The sequence below is a fragment of the Vigna unguiculata genome, chromosome 7 (assembly GCF_037176805.1).
Source record: "Vigna unguiculata cultivar grain cowpea cultivar isolate G323 ecotype 2 chromosome 7, ASM3717680v1, whole genome shotgun sequence".
Taxonomy (NCBI): Eukaryota; Viridiplantae; Streptophyta; class Magnoliopsida; order Fabales; family Fabaceae; genus Vigna; species Vigna unguiculata.
In genome coordinates, this window is record NC_140798.1 from 42304548 (window position 1) to 42325675 (window position 21128).

At 34.5% G+C, this 21128-nt stretch overlaps 2 protein-coding genes and 1 pseudogene across 5 annotated transcripts; all 3 read left to right on the forward strand.

The window, feature by feature from the left end:
• The first annotated feature begins 712 nt into the window (after nt 1-712).
• Nucleotides 713-8177, forward strand: LOC114191056 (uncharacterized). 3 transcript variants are annotated; one of them, XM_028080211.2, is made up of 9 exons: nt 713-5238; nt 5397-5498; nt 5653-5791; nt 6311-6399; nt 6553-6583; nt 6777-6862; nt 7033-7064; nt 7224-7263; nt 7867-8177. In XM_028080211.2, exons 1-8 carry the CDS (start codon nt 847-849, stop codon nt 7228-7230), a joined length of 4878 nt encoding a protein of 1625 aa, XP_027936012.1. In that variant the 5' UTR covers nt 713-846; the 3' UTR covers nt 7231-7263; nt 7867-8177. The 3 variants fall into 3 exon arrangements, with proteins under 3 accessions (XP_027936012.1, XP_027936011.1, XP_027936010.1); XM_028080210.2 differs by having other exon boundaries at nt 714-5238; nt 5641-5791; nt 7864-8177; XM_028080209.2 differs by having other exon boundaries at nt 714-5238; nt 5641-5791.
• Nucleotides 8178-10918: 2741 nt separating this feature from the next.
• LOC114191058 (actin-depolymerizing factor 7) lies at nt 10919-12370 on the forward strand. Its single transcript, XM_028080214.2, has 3 exons — nt 10919-11075; nt 11508-11767; nt 11960-12370. Exons 1-3 carry the CDS (start codon nt 11073-11075, stop codon nt 12108-12110), a joined length of 414 nt encoding a protein of 137 aa, XP_027936015.1. The 5' UTR covers nt 10919-11072; the 3' UTR covers nt 12111-12370.
• Nucleotides 12371-12881: 511 nt separating this feature from the next.
• On the forward strand, nt 12882-17080 carry LOC114191409 (receptor-like protein EIX2; annotated as a pseudogene). Its single transcript, XR_014996605.1, has 2 exons — nt 12882-16742; nt 16822-17080. The product of XR_014996605.1 is annotated as a receptor-like protein EIX2 (transcript).
• Nucleotides 17081-21128: the final 4048 nt, after the last annotated feature.

Sequence of the window (21128 nt, forward strand, 5' to 3'; positions counted from 1 at the left end):
CATTTTATAATTTTTGTTTTAATTTGGAGGGGAACGAAATTGCATAATTTTTACAAAAATTGGGACTAAATTGAGACAAAGAATAAAATAGAGGGACCAAATTGAGAATGAGAAAATGACACCTCCCAAATAGTAACACGTGGCACTGTCACTACCACATGACACGATGTCAGCTTGACACGTGGCAAAATTTTAATTTTTTTAAAAATTGTAAAAAAATTAATAAAAATAAAAAAAATTAAAAAAAAAAAAATTCAAAAAATTCAGAAGCTGACACGTGGCACCCTATTTAACACGCTTACTTCACCCCTAACGGAAAGGACTTGATTGGGTCACATTTTCCAAAATAGGGACCAGATTGAGATAAAAAATAATTGAGGAACCAAATTCAAATTTTGCTACGAAAATGGAAACTAAAAGTATAATTTAACCTTAATAATACTAAAGGTAAAAATGACTTTTAATTTTAATATTAATATTCTATGTTATATTAACCTTTAAATTATGCCATTTTAATTTTTAAAACCTTTTTAATAAAGTTCTACAATAATATAATAAACATTCAAGATTTTTTGTTTGAACTGTAAATCTGGTGATCCATTCTTAACTGTGTCGATTATTTTTTACTGGTGGCAAAGTCGTAAAGATAAAGCAGTGAATTAATGAGATCCCTAAAAAGCCCTTACAAATTGCGGTTTCACTCTAGAAAAAAAAAAAGGAGAAAAAATTGATAACTCTGAAAAAGAGAAACCCCAATTAAACCCTAATCTGCGCCGGTTGCTTTAGCTAAGTAGCACCTTCGCCTTATATCTCCTATGTAGTGTTTCAATCCATCAATCTCTTGTTATGGCTGTGATCGATAGCCATGGCAACCCGCCGAGCGAGTCATCCGTTAAAGCTGAGGAGAATCCTCAAACACTATCTTCTCCGGAACCTGGTGCCACTGCGAAGGTGAAGAGAAAGAGAAAGAAGAGAAACGAGGGATCAAACGAACAGTTCCAGGCTGAGGTATGCCCTAAACCCTTAGTAGACTCACCATTTTCTCAAGAGGGAAATGTTGAAGCCGCTGCAGATAATGCTTGCCCAAACCCCAAGAAGAAGAAGAAGAAGATTAAGAATGTGCATGGTGAAGAACAGCTTCAGGCATCTGACCCTCCAATTGCGGTTTGTGTGGAATCCGATGATACAAAGGGAGAAGGAGCTCGACAAGGTGATCCTAATGGGAATGGAGATTTGCACCCTAAACCCTTATTAGATACACCGGTCCCAATTGTTTCCCGTGAGGAAAATTCTGAAGGAACTGCATTGAACCCTAACGCAACCAAAAAGAAGAGAAAGAAGAAAATTTTGCAAGTCGCAGAGGACACACGTGACCCTTCAATCCGGATAGGTGTGAAATCTGATGTTACGAAGGATGAAGGATCACGAGAAGGTTATGGTAATGATAGTGGGGCTTTGTACCCTAAACCCTTGATAGATACAGCAGTCCCAATTGTTTCCCATGAGGAAAATTCTGAAGCAACTGTACTGAACCCTGGCGAAACCCTAAAGAAGAAGAGGAAGAAGAAAATTTTGCAAGTTGCAGAGGACACATGTGACCCTTCAATCCGGATAGGTGTGAAACCTGATGTGACGAAGGATGAAGGATCACGAGAAGGTGATGTTAATGATAATGGGGGTTTGTACCCTAAACCCTTGGTAGATACACCAGTCCCAATTGTTTCCCATGAGGAAAATTCTGAAGCAACTGTACTGAACCCTGGCGAAACCCTAAAAAAGAAGAGGAAGAAGAAAATTTTGCAAGTTGCAGAGGACACATGTGACCCTTCAATCCGGATAGGTGTGAAACCTGATGTTACGAAGGATGAAGGATCACGAGAAGGTGATGTTGATGATAATGGGGGTTTGTACCCTAAACCCTTGGTAGATACAGCAGTCCCAATTGTTTCCCATGAGGAAAATTCTGAAGCAACTGTACTGAACCCTGGCGAAACCCTAAAGAAGAAGAGGAAGGAGAAGATTTTGCAAGGTGCAGGGGAAATATGTGACCATTCAATCCGGAAAGGTGTAGAATCTGATGTTACGAAGGATGAAGGATCACGAGAAGGTGATGTTAATGGGAATGAGGGTTTGTGCCCCGAACCCTTACTGGATACAAAAATCCCAGTTGTTTCCCATGAGGAGAATGCGGAGGGAACTGCACGAAACCCTAGCCCAACCCCCAAGAGGAAGAAGAGGAAGAAGAAGAAGATTTTGCAAGGTGCAGACGAAAAATGTGAGGCTTCAATCCGGATAGGAGTGGAACGTGATGTTAAGAAAGATGAAAGATCACAAGAAGGTGATGTTAACAAGAATGAGGGTTTGTGCCCTAAACCCTTATTGGATACACAAATCCCGATTGTTTCCCATGAGGGAAAGGCCGAAGGAACTGCACAGAGCCCTAGCCCAGCCCCCCAGAAGAAGAAGAGGAAGAAAAAGATTTTGCAAGGTGGTGATCAAATATGTGACCCTTCAATCCAGATAGGTTTGGAACCGGATGTTGCGAAGGATGAAGGATCACGAGAAGGTGATGTTAATGAGAATGCGGGTTTTTTCCCTGAACCCTTACTGGATTCAAAAATCCCACTTGTTTCCAAGGAGGAGAATGCTGAGGGAACCGCACGGAAGCCTAGCCCAACCCCCAAGAGGAAGAGGAAGAAGAAGATTTTACAAGGTGCCGAGGAAAAATGTGAGCCTTCAATCCTGATAGGTGTGGAAGGTGATGTTAAGAAGGATGAAGGATCACGGGAAGGTGATGTTAATGAGAATGAGGGTTTGTGCCCTACACCCTTACTGGATACACCAATCCCAATTGTTTTCCATGAGGAAAAGGCCGAAAAAACTCCACAGAGCCCTATCCCAACCTCCAAGAAGAAGGGGAAGAAAAAGATTTTGCAAGGTGCAGATCAAGTATGTGAACCTTCAATCCAGATAGGTTTGGAGCCTGATGTTGCGAAGGATGAAGGATCACGAGAAGCTGGTGTTAATGAGAATGGGGGTTTGTGTCCTGATCCCTTGCTGGATACAAAATCCCCAATTGTTTCCCATGAGAAGAATGCTGAGGGAACTGCACGGAACCCTAGCGCAACCTCCAAAAGGAAGAGGAAGAAGAAGATTTTGCAAGGGGCCGTGGAAAAATGTGAGGCTTCAATCCAAATAGGTGTGGAACCTGATGTTAAGAAGGATGAAGGATCACGGGAAGGTGATGGTAACGAGAATGAGGGTTTCTGCCCTACACCCTTACTAGATACACCAATCCCAATTGTTTCCCATGAGGAAAACGCCGAAGGAACTGCACAGAGCCGTAGCCCAACCCTCAAGAAGAAGAAGAAAAAGAAGATTTTGCAAGGTGCAGATCAAATATGTGACCCTTCAATCCAGATAGGTTTGCAACCTGATGTTGCAAAGGATGAAGGATCACAAGAAGGTGATGTTAATGAGAATGGGGGTTTGTGCCCTGAACCCTTACTGGATACAAAAATCCCAATTATTTCCCATGATGAGAATGCTGAGGGAACTGCACGGAACCCTAGCACAACCCCCAAGAGGAAGAGGAAGAAGAAGATTTTGCAAGGTGCCGGCGAAAAATGTGAGGCTTCAATCCGGATAGGTGTGGAACCTGATGTTAAAAAGGATGAAGGATCACTGGAAGGTGATGTTAATGAGAATGAGGGGTTGTGCCCTAAACCCTTACTGGATACACCAATCCCAATTATTTCCCATGAGGAAAAGGCCGAAGGAACTGCACAGAGCCCTAGCCCAACCCTCAAGAAGAAGAGGAAGAAAAAGGGTTTGCAAGGTGCAGATCAAATATGTGACTTTAGTCCAAATCCCAAGAAGGGGAATTTGCATGGTGCACAACAAATATGTGATCCTTCCATCCGGATAGGTTTGGAATCTGATGAGCCAAATGAAGAAGGAGGACATCAATGTTCTGATAGAGCTGAAAGAAGTACACAGAACCCCAACCCAACTCCCAAGAGAAAGAAGAGGAAGAATGTGCAAGGTCAACAGCAACAGCTTCAGATTTGCGACCCTTCAATCTCGATAGGTGTGGAATCTGATGTTATGAAGGAAGGAGCAAAACAAGTTGATGCTAATGAAGTTGGGGTATCAGGAATAAGTGAAGAAAGCCCTTTACCTGATTCCACAGCCCCAGAAGACACGCACCGTAAAAAGGATTCTGTGAGGAAAAAAAAGAAAGCCCTTAAGTCTCAAGGGGCTGAAGCAGAATCAGAACCAGAACCAAAGGAGTCCAATAGCACAGAGAACCCTCAACAGTGCACCCTGGACCTGAAACCGAAAAGTAAGGTGAAGAAAGGGCCAGGAGCCAACGCTGAGAACTCTGGAGTGTGTTCTAAACCTGAAGTGGCACCCCAATTATACATAGCAGCCACTACGGCCTTAGAAGTTAAAGAAAAGGCAGAGCTAATTGAAGTTAACATAGAGCATTCTGAAGCGGGTTCTAAACCTGAATTAGAGCCCTCAATAGACATACCAAGTCAAATGGAGCCCCGAAAGAAAAAAAGAATGAAGAAAGAAAAGAAAAAAGAGACAAAACCGAGTGAATCGCATGCACAACATCCTCAGCCTGAACCTTGTTCTAATCATGCACCTGCAGTTCGAGGAATAATTGAAGAATGCCCTGGACCTGAAGGGGCAGAATCCAGTGGCAAGCCACCTGAAACGGCAGTAGCACTCTCAATAGACCCTAAAATACCAGACCAAGCTTCCCCAAACGACACAGCAACCCCAATAGACCAAGATCAGAAGGTGAGTGAGAAAAAGAGGAAGAGTAATCCTGTAGCTGCTCCCTCAACAGAGCCAACAATTCAAACAGGCCAAGATCCCCCAGTAGACCCTGCAACCCCAGTAGACCCAGAACAGATGACGACGAAGAAGAGTAAGGAAAGTAACAGTGCACTAAAAAACGACGGGTTAAAATATGAGAAACGCAATGCTGATCTGAGAAAAAGTAATCCTGTAGCTGCACCGTCAATAGAGCCAACAATTCAAACAGGCCAAGATCCCCCCATAGACCCTGCAACCCCTGTAGACCCAGAACAGATGAAGAAGAAGGGTAAGGAAAGTAATAGTGCACTAAAAAACGATGGGTTAGAATCTGTGAAACGCAATGCTGATCTAACTGCAGAAACCTCAGTTCAGAAGATAGAAGGACCCACAGCTAAAAAATCTATGGTATGTAGAAGGATACATATAGTTTCGTCATTGGTTGTATTATATGTAGCTGAAATCTCCTAAATCGTTAACAGATTCTAAGGAACAATGTTCTTCTGTTTCTTGAGATTGATATTATTAGATTTTGTCCTTAGTAAACAGAACTTTGGTATTTCCAGGTCAAACGCAATCCAGAGCGAGCTGCTAAAAACCCGGTTTATAGAACTGAGCGTCTCAAAGTCACTGAATCTCCCTCTAAACATCATGGTGGACGTTCCTTGGTATGTAGTGGCTTCTGCAAATTTAGTTTCTGTTGTGATTGAATTCTATGTTTGCTCTAGCCTGGAAAAATTATGAACAATTCCTAACGATTGTTTCTTCTGTGATTAATGCGGTTAAACCATTGTCGTGTATAAATTGTAGCAATTTGTTCAGAGTTGCGAGGCATGCCAACAGATTGGTCACAGATTAGAACAATGCAAGAGGTTGAGAACGCTTTCCAAGGATGAAGAAGTCTGCTTCTTTTGTGGGGAAATTGGCCATTCACTTGGACAATGTGGTGTCTCTCAAGCGGGTATGCTAAAATTTGAATGCTTTTCATGGGATGCTTTTTAGTTGAGTACGAGAATTGTTGATTTTCATGCGTCAAAATCGTGTTTCATGCAAATTGGTAATTTTGCAATTTTTTATTGAAATTTACATAACAGCAATACATGATGTTTCAGATCTTAGTTGTAAATGTATGAGCTTGCCTGAATAAATTTGATACATATTATTATTACAGGCCATCGGTGAGATCTTATTTGAATGATAAGTTTTTGTATTTTCTTTCATTAGCTCAGATTTTTAGCCATTCACTTCTATTTGATAATTAGACACCTTGTCTTATTGAATATGTTACGAATTTTGGACAACACACAACTAGGGATTTTCATTCTGTAGTTGGATTCGTTCTCTAATGGCCTGACACTTGCATTATATGCGTTTAATCTCTATTAAATACAATCTTCACATATCTGAAATGTAATCCGTTTCACTTTACTTTCTTTAATCTGCTATCTAATGATTCAAAATTATTTCATTGCTGATGCAGGGGGAAGGTTTGCGAAGTGCTTACTCTGTCATCAACATGGACACTTCGGCTATAACTGCCCCCAAAGTGAAAATGAAAAAAAGCATGAGGTGTGATTCTCTATTATTTTAGTTTTACACAATTGTCATATAAGTTTTTCTCTTTTCCTGGAATCTATATAGATGTATGGATACTTTGATTTGTTATCCTAACTTTTCCCGTCATGCAAAGTCTAATCTTTTCTCACAATTTATATTTCTTAGGAGCTTGTAGCAAATGGGGCTTTCAATGGAAGTAAGTGTTTCAACAGGAGACTGGATTTTCATTCTATATTTTGGGCTCACAATCTACTTACCTGAAACATGCATAATATACGTTCTATCTCTGTTACAATACAATCTTCACAAATCTGAAGTGTCACAGGTTTCCCTCTACTTTCTTAATCCACTATCTTGTGATTAAAAATTGTTTCTTTGCTGTTGCACAGGTGAAATAAGGTTTGATAAATGCTCACTTTGTCATAAACGTGGGCACCACAGCCGTAACTGCCCCCAAAATGGTCATGATCCAAAGGTGTTATTCTCTATTATTTGGATTTTACGCAGTTGTGTCGTTTGCTTTTTTATTTTTTTCCTTTTTAACTGCGATCTTTGTAAACTGTCATGTTGGATATTGTTGATTAGTCTTCATAAATTTTCCTGTCATTCTAAGTCTTTTCTTTTCATACAATTTGTATTCCTTAGGTGCTCGCAGCCAATGGGGGCCATCAGCAAATGTAAGTCTTTCAACGAGAAACTGGATTTAGTATCCTTTTTCATTTTTTTCACGATATTAGTTGTATATCATGTATATGTATGATGTACTCAAAATTCATTGGAATTTCGTAACCTTGTTTTTTAATATTGATATATATGTGTTTGTATCTATTTTTCAGGTCATGAAACATCTTGATATGGACAATTAATTTGGTCAAGGTAGGTGCTCGTATTTTTGGTTTGTGACTGAGCCTTTCCAAATGGGATGTACATTGCGTCATTTTTTGTAAAATAGGCCTCTAGTCGCATGTTAACAAAAGGAACCTATTCTTTATTCATAGAATATATGGGAAAGGATTAAACGTAGGCTTTTTTGGGGTGGAAATGGATAATACATCCCCCAACTGCCTTGCTCGTGTCTCTTACAACATGTGATCCTCATTAGTGCAAGTATTCTTAGTTGCTGTTTTAGATTGTAGTCCAAGGTTTGGTCCAATTGACAAAGTATGAAGGAGACTTTGTCATGATTGTTAATATTTTGGACTCAGACAAATGTTCAAATATGGAGTAGAAGTTCTATCTCAGAAACTGCTCTCTGTAGTGCACAAGTGAAAAATAAATTCCACGTTCATCTTCACTTTTTTGGATGTAGTTTGGTACAAATGATTCAGGGGATTACTTTCCTTCGACCCTGAATAATATGTTTATAGTTCTTCTATTCATGTGTCTTCAGCCATGAGTTTCTTCTGATATATATATTGTTAAGCAAGAAAGGGTAATGGTAATTATGTCTGACAACTTGCATTCCATTATTTGTAGCAGCAATGGAAACTAAAGGACAACCTCTTCCCGAAGTTTCATGTGAGCAGTACGGTCTTTCTGATGAGCACGAGTCAATTTACACCAGTACTCCCGCACTCGTGGGTTCCTCTGCCTTAAGATTTGATGATTATATCATGTCTAACAGACATGATTTCCCAATTTTGGTAGTTTTAAATTCTCTATTGGTTTTTCCGTAGCTATTTTTTGTTTACTTCTCTACGTTGGAATTAGTTGTGGCAGTAACAAGGTAAATGCCACAAAGGGTTGCTTAAGATGTTAAGTAATAAATACGACATGAGAAATGGCTCCAATATTTTTGAATTCTGTTGGTGACATTTGTTGAGACATTTTGGTTGCAGATATAGAATGGATTGCCTCTTTTTGAAAAAAATATTTTGATCCTTTTAAATTAGAATAAGAGTCTTGTGAACTTTATTTATGAAACATTTTATAATTGCTTTGATGGTCAAAATTTGGAGTTACCCAGTTGGCAAGTGATGACCATACACAATGAAAATGTGCATGAATGTTGCGGTCGAGCTACAATTTTAAAACTTTATGAATGAAGAACTTACGTGAGGTACAAGACTCTGATATTATATTTTTATGAACTGCGTTTGTTAATGGGGTGCCTATTGATACTGTTCTGCTACTAAAAATTACAAAGGAAACTGGGTAAATAAAAATAAGTTCATCTACCATGTATTTGTTCCGGTAAAAATATTCCATAGGGGTTTGTTTATGGATCTATTGGTATTATTGCCTGGTCTGTCAAACGGAACTTTGTTCTTAAGGTAGGAGAAAGAAAAGGAAGGCAGATGCTAAGTTTTTCATAAAAACCCAACTTGATCAAATTTTTTCAAAAGACTAAGGTAAGCTTAGAAGGAGGAGATTTTATGTAAGGTGTGATTTATATCCGTTTACATATTTTAAATTGATCTTAATTTTATTAGATTTATGATCTTTAATACACTTATCATTAATTATAAGTTTTAGTGACACAGAAAAATTCTTGAAAAGATTAATGTGAAGATCTAGAGGATTGAGATTTTCATAAAAACAATTAAGTGAACAATCTTTTAAAGAACAATTCGTTAATTGAATATTATTCGCTTAATGAATATGAAGTAATGGAACAAAAATACATTTACCAAAAATTCGTTGAATGAAATAATTTTATTGAGTGAAATATAGTTAGAGAAAGTTGGAGTTATCTTTAGGATCAATTTGTTCAAAAATATTGCACAATCTATAAATACATTCATGATGATTGGATAATCTAGAAATGCATTCTCAAGAATGTATTATAAATTATGCAATTCAAATTACATTTATCAATTACACAATTCATAATGTATTTTCAAATTCAAAAAGTATTTTAAAATTAAAAATATATTTTAAATTATACGATTTAAATTTTGTTTTAAAGTTGTACAATCTAACATATGAATCATATATTATTTAGACTTCTGCATTATCTCATAAAAATTATGAACAAACCATGAAAGTAGGTGAAAAAAAGAAGTCCAAAAGGATTTCTTTTGTAAATATTTTTGAGTTGTTGGTATTTATGGGTCAATTATCGCTCTTCCTACATTGTCATTCATATTTGAAGAGTTTACAGTTTTATATATAAAGCTTTGATAACTTGAAAAAAAAAACATGATAAGATAAAATATTGATTCCAACTGGGGATGTCAACGGGGCGAATAGGGTACGGGTAGCAGTTCCCCCGTATCCTATCCGCTGGATAAATATTCGTCCCGTATCCATATCTGTCGGGTATCCGTTATGCGGGTATCACCTATTTTTTTCATATCTGTGGGTATCCGCGGGTACCCACAGGTATTTACAAAAATATTTTAAAAAACAAATATTAACCATAATTAGTATTTTGATCAACAAGTTTCATTTCTTCGATTGATTCTTGAAAAACAAACAAATAAAAAATCACTATGTAGTTTATTTTTGATGGAAATATTAAAGAAATTACTAACTTCATCAATGTCCAACTCTTGCAATATTGTATAAAGTTTCATGTATTCCAATTTTAATTTAGAAGAGTCTGAAAACATAAATTAAAAATTTCTAACAATCACTTAATTAAGATATCTAAGTAAAAGTGTTAATTTCATTACCTTCCATGTTGGTTATAACAAGTCTTGGAGACACATCAATGACTCCACAATATCTGGATGTAATCTACTCCGTTATGGGGTAAGAATCCGACCACCATTATTGAATGAAGACTCATAATGTTTTTACTAATATATATATACATACATACATATATATATATATATATGTATATATATATATATATGTATATATATATATATATACATATATATATATATATATATATACATATATATATATATATATATATATATACATATACATATATATATATATATATATATATATATATATTTATATTTATATATATATATAAAGGTATTTTTCTGAATTAAAGTTTAGCGGGTAAGGGTATTCACGGGTACGAATACTATGATATCCGTATCCGTCCGGTTAACATGTGGCTATCAAAAATACTCGTACCCGCGGGTAGCGGATATCCAATTTTAATATTCATTTCCTACCCGTTGCGGGTTTTATCCGTAGATACCCACGGGTATGAAATTTTTTTGACATCCCAAATTCCAACCATAGTTTGTTTTTGTTTTTGTTTTAATTAATGATATATAAATATTTTGTAATAATTAGATATATTTCCAAGATGAGAAAAAAGAATTGCTTCCACACTCTTACGCAAATTACAAATAGCAGTTTAAAAAAAGACGTAAATTAATTTTTTGATGAGAAGGTAGTATAAAATGAAAGAAAATGTGTATATAATAAACTTGTTTCTTATGATTAAAATATTAAAGCGCAGAACATAGAGCAATTGATGGCTAGAATTAAAAAGTGAAGTGCACGTACACATGCAAAGAATGCATGGGTTTCACAGAATAACTTTCTTCCTTCGTGGATATTATCGCCCATAAAAGTTTTGAGGGATTTCAACCTCTGTTTCCTTCCTCAAAATTCTCTTTCTCTACCTTTTTCTCTCAAACTTGTTCTCATTACCATTTGCCTCCCCCAAAAATAAGGATCTTCTCCTCTCTCTCTCTCATTTCTCTGTTTCTTTCTCTAACCCTTTCTATCTCACTTCTCCATACTCTTTCTCTATCAACTACGACAACATGGTACGTTCTCTCTCTGTCGCTAACCCTCGTTTATGTGTTATTACATTGCCACACATGATGTTGTTTCCATGCTTATTTTTTAGCCAATTTTATGATTTTGGAAAGCCTAGAATTTTTCACGTTACACTTAAGAACTTTTAATCTTCTGGGGGAACCTAACAAAAAAGAAAAGACAACATTTTAATAGTATATGAAGTAGTCGTGATTTGGCCCCTAAAGGAAGATCCTAGGATTGGAAAAGAATTAGATTGAAAGGGAAGATTCTATTAACATGTTGAGCCAGATTCTTTGATGGGAATTAGTCATTGACAAAGCAAGTCCGTGCCAATAACATGGTTACTAAAAAAACTTAAGTCTGGTTCTTATTATCATCAAATTTGTATATGAACTCATACTAATGTATTCCTTTCTGTTTCGAAAAACGTATTGTAGGCCAACTCAGCATCTGGAATGGCTGTTCTTGACGAGTGTAAATTAAAGTTCCAGGAGCTAAAGGCAAAGAGGAACTACCGTTTCATTGTGTTTAAGATTGAGAACTACGAAGTGATGGTGGAGAAACTTGGAAGCCCAGAAGAAACCTACGAGAACTTCACTTCATCTCTGCCTGCCAATGAGTGCCGATACGCTGTCTTTGATTTTGATTTCACAACAAATGAAAACTGCCAGAAAAGCAAGATTTTCTTCATTGCATGGTAATATGATATCACTCAGTTCCTGTTCTCTAACACAAGCTTATTTAATCTTTGGAAATACGAAGAATGACAGAAAAGCTATTAACATATTGCAGTATAGGATTCTTAGTCTATAAATGAATGTTTGTGATGTTCAAATACAGAGTTTGCTATGATGTATTTTTATCTTTACTTGTTGTTTCTGATGTTCAGGGCTCCTGATACATCAAAGGTGAGAGAGAAGATGGTGTATGCGAGCTCCAAGGACAGATTCAAGAGGGAACTTGATGGCATTCAGGTTGAGTTGCAAGCAACAGATCCCAGTGAGATGAGCTTTGATATCATAAAAGCAAGGGCAATATAATTATGTTATCCAATTATTAAGATTTCACCCTTTTCCCTACAGTATTCATTTCTTTATTTGTTTGACTTCTGCTGTGTTTTTTTTTGTTCTTTTTTTCAACTGGCCTATATTGTAAACCGGTAGTTTAATATGATACCTAGAAAAGCACTGCCATGGATTACAGGCTTTATCCAACAACCTTATTATTGTATACACTACATTCTTTGAAGGTACAACTGCATTCCACCGCAATTCTATTGTGATCTTGTGTTTCTTCTCCACACTTTTTCCCCTTCTAAATTTGCAGAGATTAACTGTTGTGAGACACTAGAAAAAAAACCCTTTGACGACTGTGTAATTTTATGAATAATTGGTATAAGCATATGATGAGAAACTTATGTTAACTGAAGATAGAAATTGAGCTTATTGTCAGGCAATCTAAATACAAAAGGCCGATTAGAAAACTGTATGACAGGAGCTCTGTTACGATGTTATTTCATATGTTTATTTTCTTTAATAATTTCAGTCAACATCTGTTTTATAATTAATGTTAAGTAAGTTTCGTTGCCAGCTTCGTAAATGTGAATTGATTCAACAATTCAATTTTCTTCAGCTACCGTGAAGATAATGATCGATTCCGTGATCCAAAATTCACGAAAACCATTTTACTTTACGACCTTGAAATGTCATCTGGACAAAGTCCCCACAAATTACTAAGCGCGTTGACTCGTGTACTTCCCCCACAAAAACTTTGTTTCTTACGAAAACAACCACAAAGTAATATAACATGATTTTCGAATTCCAGTTCTTCCATCCAAGAAAATTGCGCTTATTGGCAAACATGAGAGCGGACTCAAACGTTTTGTTTCTTGTGCCTTTCACTTTGTTGTTCCTTATTGCAATTCCACAATTGTGCTTGTGTGCAAATTCAACCTCTGACCACCCAATGGAAGAGCGAAAAGCACTTGAAAGTCTCAAAGGAAGTTTCTCCAACAGCTCCATGTTTGTTTCTTGGGAAGGAAATGATCACTGCCAGTGGAAAGGAGTGCAATGTGATGCTATCACCGGACACGTTGTCAAGCTTGTTCTCCATTGGCAAAAGACTTGCAGTTATCGTCGAATCGGTTTTGTACGCACGTGCTCAACACAAAATTCTAATGGCGTTCACCCTTCTATATTGGAGTTGAGACACTTGAACTATCTCGAACTCACAGGAATCTCTTTTGGCAATGGTCCTATACCAGCATTCCTTGCTTCCATGAATCAGCTGACACATCTTAACCTCTCTGACTGTGATTTCATGGGAAAAGTTCCTAACCAACTTGGTAATCTTTCAAACTTGCAGGTTCTTGATTTCAGTGGAAATCCTTTAGATGTTGATGATCTGGCTTGGCTTTCGAAACTTTCATCACTGAAACACCTAGCAATGAAGGGAGTAGGCCTTGGAGGGGCATATGATCTATTGCAGGTTCTTGATACCCTTCCTTTCTTGTTGCAAGTAGAGTTCTGTGGATGTGATCTTACCAACTTGAACTTTCCTGCTGGCCATGTTAATTACATTTCTTGCCAATGTTCAAGTTCTGAATCTTGCTCAAAATTTACTTTCTGACCCTGTTCCTGATGCTTTTCTGAACATGAGATCAATTGTAGACCTCAACCTTGGCTACAACAATCTCACTTCATTTCCAAATTGGTTGCTTAATCTTGATGCCCTTGTGAATCTTAATCTTTCCAATAATCCCTTTGATAAAATTGAAGCCTCCGTGATATCTATCTTGACAAACATGTGCTCTCTCCGATCATTAGACTTGTCATCTAGCATACCTATTTTTGAAGGGTCGGGGCTAGGTCAGGAAACTATTCGGGATGTGGAAAATACGATTTGGAAGTTTTAGTGTTGAGAGGAAGTGGAATTAAGGACAGTTTGCCTAGTTGGTTTGGACTACTGTCAAATTTGAATATCCTTGATCTTGCAATGAATTTATTCTATGGTCCAATTCCATCATCCTTTGGAAATTTGATGGCCTTGACAACATTAGATCTTTCGGATAATCAACTACATGGGTCAATTCCAGCTACTTTTGGACGATTGTCATCTTTAAGTTTATTGGATCTTTCTAATAATCACTTGAATGGAAGCATTCCTGAAAGCCTGGGACAACTGAGGAATCTAGTGACCTTAAGGATGGTTAATAACTCATTCACAGGTATCATATCAGAGATTCACCTTCGTAACCTCTCAAATTTGATAGAATTTCAAATAGGATACAACAATCTGGATTTGAAGACAGACTCCAATTGGGAACCACCTTTCAAGTATTTACAAGTCCTTGGAATGGCCTACAATAATCTGACACATTTTCCTCAGTGGGTTCAAACACTAGAGCAACTTTCTACATTAGACATCTCCAACAATCAGATTAGTGGAAATATTCCAAAACATTTTGGTCATCATCTTCCAAACTTGTATAGGCTAAATCTCCGTACTAACCTTATAGAAGGTTCAATACCAGACTCATTGTGCAAGATGGAAAACTTGTTCATTCTCGATCTCTCAGAAAACAGATTTTCCGGCACAATTCCTGATTGTTGGGGAAGGCAGTTTTTCTGAGTCTTAAGTGTGGCATCTAATCGGTTATCCGGCACCATTCCAAACTCATTCGGGAATCTTACGGTGGGATGGTTGAATTTGAGCAACAATAGCCTCCATGGAGAGCCTTTTCAACCCTTGCAAAGCAACAAATGGTTGCAGATTTTGGATCTCGGTGAGAATCAATTTACCGGAAAAATACCTTCATGGTGGGCAGCAATAGCTGTTCTTGAAATTCTGAGACTGCGGGGGAACTTGTTCAGTGGTGATATTCCGACATCTCTCTGCCAGTTCTATAATGTAAAAATCTTGGACCTTGCTGATAATAATTTGTCAGGTTCAATCCCTCCTTGCATTGGTGATTTCCGGGGTATGATGATAAAAGGAGTCGAAGCACCACCAGCATTCACTTATAATGCAGACGAATGGGCAAAAAGGCATTTCAAGCAATTCTTGAAAGGAAATGAATATGATTACACACAAAAATACGCATATCCGTATTTGGTAAACATAGACTTGTCGAGTAACAGTCTCATGGGATCAATCCCTGACGATGTAACCTCTCTTTCAGGGTTGATTGGCTTCAACTTATCACATAATCACTTGTCAGGAAAAATCCCAAACAATATAAACAAAATGCAGTCGCTGGAGTCTCTGGATTTCTCCAACAATACCCTTTCTGGTCCCATCCCGACCGACATGTCCATCATCCATTATCTAGGTTTCTTAAACTTGTCTTACAATAATTTATCAGGTTCTATTCCAACAAATGATCATTTTCTGACCTCTGATAATCGATCTTTTGCCGGCAATCCACATCTCTGCGGAGGACCCCTGGCGAATAAGTGTTCCATGAAGAAAACAATGATAACGGTGATAAGAAAGAAAAGGTGTTGTTTTACTTAGTTATTGCACTTGGCTTCATAACAGGGTTTTGGGTATTCTTCGGAACTCTGTTTTTGAAGAGGGATTGGAGACACTCTTACTTTCTTTATGTGGATGGGGTTGTAGATAAGATTTACGTAGCAATAATGGTAAGAGTAACAGTGTGGAGTCGTGAGATGAAAAATGGTACACTAGTAGAATAATCTTCTGATTAGTCCAGAAATTTTGTGATAGTTTTAGATTAAGCTTTATAATTCCATTGAACTCAATCAGGGATGTTCTTTCAAATCTATCTCAACCTAATGCTGAATAACTTCTACAAAAAATTGAAAATTATAAATTTTAACAATAGAAACAAATAGTTTAAAATTTGTGACCCACTGAACTAACTTTATCCGATCAATAATGAGTAAATAGGGTTAGATTGAATGCAATGCAAAAATTTAATTCAACCCGAGTATTTTATATTAGGTTAAATAATAAGTATGTACAAATTTAATTCGACCTAACTTTTGTATATATAATTTGGAAACTCACTTGAAAATTCTTAGGAAGTAAGTGACTGATTTAAGTATCTAAGCTTAAATATAGTGTCATGTTGGGCGCTATATAAAATAGCAGAATTGTTCTAAAGTTTAACTTTTGGTTATAAGCTGAAATGCATTAACTTTAGCCACAACAATGAGTTTTAACTTTGAAAAAGGCAATAAATTTGTTTCAAAGACAACTCTTGTTAAGGAATAATCATCAATAAGAAAGCTCTCCAAGTTGAAGGGTTGCCCAGGGCTTTCCCAAAGACCAAGCCATTTGATTCCAAATTCAATGTAATGAAGCATGAAAGGGTTTTTCTTCCTGCACCCCCAATTTTTTTTCCTACACGTCCGACTTTTTATAATTCCACCGCTACCCTTTTGGTTTATAGTTACCAGTTTTCAGAAATCGGTATTATCGACTTTCAAGATGCAGGTGTACGAAATTCTGTTTTGACTTGAATTTTTTTTATTTTTTTTGGTTGGTGACCCTCAAGCCTTTGTTGACAAGTCACAAGTTGTTGGAGAAGTGAAATAGGAGTACCAAGAAGGACTTGAATATCCTCGAGATCCATATAATATCTCCTTACTTAGTAATTGTCATGACATCCCGTACCCAGAAGAACATAATCATTAGGCAGCTTATGAGTGAGTAACTTTATTTACATAATCATTATAACACTTTCATTTGATAACATTCTTATATTTTTACTTGTTACCCTTGCAGGATGCACTAAGACGCGTTACGAGCATTGTACAGATGATGGTTGTGAAGAACATGCGAAGAATAGTTGAGGAGATCCAAACATTTGTGGTCGATATTGATCTTTATTAGGGTTGGCAACAGGGTGGGACGAGACGGGTTTCGTTATCCTATATCCATCTCTAATATTGATCTTTTTAGATTATAGTATTTTGTCATGGTTGTTATGTCACGAAGTTTATTTTATTAAACTAAAGGATCCAATGTTACCAAATTTCAGAAACCGATATTATCGACCTTCATTCTTGTAGGTGTTGGCTACGAATATATTTAGTTTATAATTTATATATTTTTTTGAAGGTCTTCACAGTCAAACCTGAAGGTGTAGGAAGAAAAATTAGGTGTGTAGGAAGAAAAACCCAGCATGAAAAATTTCCCAAAATGGAATTGGGTCGAGACAATGAATTGTGAGAATTGTGTGAGACTATTGCTTCATGCACCTCACAATTACTAACTGTATCTCTACAATAATAAGATCATACTTAAGCATCCTTCATTATTGCATTATTGTCGTTGCTACCATAGTTGTTACTATGCTGCTGCAGACAAAAGAAACTACTGCAGAGAAAAAAAAAAGAGAAAAAAAAAATAAAATAAAAAACTCAGATCTATCTACTTTGGAATGGATTTATTGTGTTATCAAACAAATTCAAGGATTTCAAAGTCACAACTCTCCAATATGTAAATGAGAGCACCTCTAATTATTATTTACTTCCGGAGAGACATAATTATAAGAATTTACGAAAGCAATTTTGGGATTCATTTGATATGGTTCAAGTTTTGTAATTATGAATTATTCTCTTCTCATATTTATATTGTGATTCTATATTTTCCAACATTTTAACATGATATAGAGACTTAAATATTTTTCAACATTTTAATATGATATGAAGAGGTTAAATATTTTCTAAGCAATTATAAAATAAAACAAGTAAATAATGTTAATATCCGTGGTTGTGATTTTTTTAATAAAGCTTAAAACTTTGTTTATATATATATATATATATATATATATATATATATATATATATATATATATATATATATATATATAATTCATATTTCATAATCATTCTCCTCTAAAACCTACTCTTTGAAAATCCAAAATTTTAAAGTAAATTACATTAAGACTTCCAAACTTTGAATTAATTATATTAAGAATTTTAAAATTTTCTGAAATTATATTTATATTTTTAATTTATTTTCACTATTAAAATTACCTCATTTTAAGTGTATTTGTGATGTTTTTAAGTATGTGCATAATATAAGAATGAGAGAAAATATAATATTTTTATTCTACTTTTCAGTATATCATTTTCGTTCACTTATAATAGAAAAAATGAGTTTATTAAAGAAGACGATTTTAAATATAAGATTTTTTTAAAAACCCATCTGTAGTTGAATTCTTTCAAAATCATGATAAATCCATAAAAAGAGGAGGAGAAGAAGAGATGAAAAAGAAGAAATACACTATAATCTATTCTATTTTTCAATATTTGTTTTTAATTCACTGTGATAGGAAAAACTTTTTTTTTTTTAAGACTACTCTAAAGATAGAATGTCTTGATTCTTTTATAATTGATTTTAGCCGGTGTATTCTACATAAACACCTAACTCTTTGATATAAGCTACTCGGTAGTTTTTATATTACTTTTCAAAATAATCCTGTGATCTAACCAAAAAATAAATAAACCTTACATCTCAACGACAAGAACACAGTATATTTCACGTCACACATCTCTATAACAAAAAATGTTAAACTAGACAAAATTTATGGATGAAAAAAATATATTAATGAAACATGATATATGCAACGGCTTTTACAAGGTAAATTTTAAAATTTTAATTATTAAAAAAAATATTTATTAATAATGCTTTTTTAAAGTGTCGATAGATATATCATTATTATCTTTTTTAATTTTATCGATAAATTCATATGTAGTTGTACTTTTTAAAACTTGTTGGTAATTTTATTAATATAATTCGTGTTAATATTTTTGGTTAAATCTAATAAAATATTTGTTATAAATTGATCGAAAAAAATTGAAAAAAAATAATAGGAGAATAATAAAAGAAGGAAGAGAAGAGGAAAAAAAAGATAATGACAATAATCATGATGGCAACAACAATAATAATAGCGGTGACAACAACAAAACAAAGAGTGAGGAAGGAGGAGAAGAAGAAGTCTCAGACATCAAACATGACTGTGAGAGTAACACAACAAAGGAAGGAGAGGAAAAGTTGAGGAGGAAGAAAAAGAAAAGAAAAAAAAAAGAGAAAAAAAGAAGAAGAGGAGGAGGATGAAGAAGACCAAATCACAATATTTAGTGATAGATAATTACCGAAAACAACAAATAACAACTAACAAATCTTGGTTGTAAGTGATGATTGACGAATGTACTTATTTGTTAGTAAAATATTTTGGTCTCTGAAGTTTGACTTAAATTTGAAAATGGTTGTTGGTCGAAACTTGGTCACTGTTTGTTTTCTGTACTTTCAAAATGTTTTTGATTCCTATTTTTTGATGACGTTAAAAATAATAAACGACATGTCACATGTTATTAATTTTTTTTTATAAAATAAAAAATTAGCGTCGGTTAGAGACCATTTCTAAATTAAGGCCTAGTCGACGCTAATTTTTTATTTTATAAAAAATAAAATAACATGTGACACGCCTTTTGTTACTTTTAACGTCATCAAAAAATAGAGACTAAAAACAATTTTGAAAAAACAATGACCAAACAGTGATCAAGTTTTGACTAGGGACTATTTTCAAATTTAGGCCGAACTTTAGAGATTAAAAACATATTTTTTTCCTAAAATATATAAAGGAGTGTTATACCAACAAATTTTCCTATTTATCTTATTGGCGAATCTTTTATTAACAACATTTTGGTCATCAATAAATTATCAATAATTTTGATTCATCAACGAATTTTAGTGATTATCAATAAATTTTATTAGTTGATAAATTATTTTTTTGTATTAATCTTCTGGACGCATTTGTTATTTTTTTTCCATATAATCCAATCAATTCTAACTATATTAATTTCCTCTAATAATGTCTTACCTCAATTAAAAGTGACAATATTTCATATTTCATAATTCATTATCTCTCATTTTAATAGACCAAATTTTAAATTTATTCAATAGATCTTTTGATTATTATTTTAATCAAGTGGTTGTCCTTAAAATTGGAGTTTAATTAAGCTAGATTATAGATTTTAAATATTCTGAACATATATTTGCCTTATAGACTCAATCAAGTTGAAATCAAGAGTATACATTTATGCTAAATGTGCATGCTTGTTGGACTAACGAAGGTTGTGGCTATGCTTCTGTGACCTTGTATGGTGGAGAAGAAACAAGATTTGTTTAAATAACTCCCTCCGTACAGCTCCTACAACCCTAAATGTTTAGGAGACTTTGCATTATAGGTTTCTTTCAATTTGTAATATTAATTAAATATTTTTCTTATAAAAAAAATTTATAGTAAGTAAAGTATAATATTATTAACGATATGCTCAAAATATAATCTTACAATAGATTACTAAATAACAATTAAATAAATGTTAAATATCTATAGAAATAATAAATAATTAATATGAGTGAAATTTCATGATAATAAGAACAGGTATTAATCTTATAAATGCTTAGTGAATTTGATGAATATTAAATAAGTTGAACCAAGATAATGAAAAATCTTATAACGAAACAAAAGGTTTTTAAATGAAATGAAGCTAAAAAATATAAAAAACAAGATAAGTCGTTGTACAACAAAAGAGAGGAAGAAGAAATAAAAAAGAATTTTTGTTTAAATGAGATGAAACTAAAAATTAAAGAAAATAATAAATTAATTCATTAGTTTTATCTAATAAATTATAAGTATTTAAGTAATTTAAAGTTGTATATTTATACTTGATTTGAAAATAAAATATTATCTATATTTATAATAGAAATTTTTATCAAAATCATAATCCATTATAACATTAGCAAAAGAGAGTTTATTTATCATCTTATTATTTCTATAAGACACCTAATACTACCACCCATTAGTGCATAATGTGGTGGTACTGTTTCATGTGATGTGAAAAATTTTGAGTTTTTATTTTTTATTTTTTTATCCTAAAAGGAGTTTTGTTAGAGCCAAGACTAGTAATTTTGTATGGGACTGTTAGGATTGTATTTTACAACATGTGAAACAAGACTGAAATAAACCCTAATAGGTATATCAATCTCAACATAATGTACAATTAAAAATACTTTAAAAT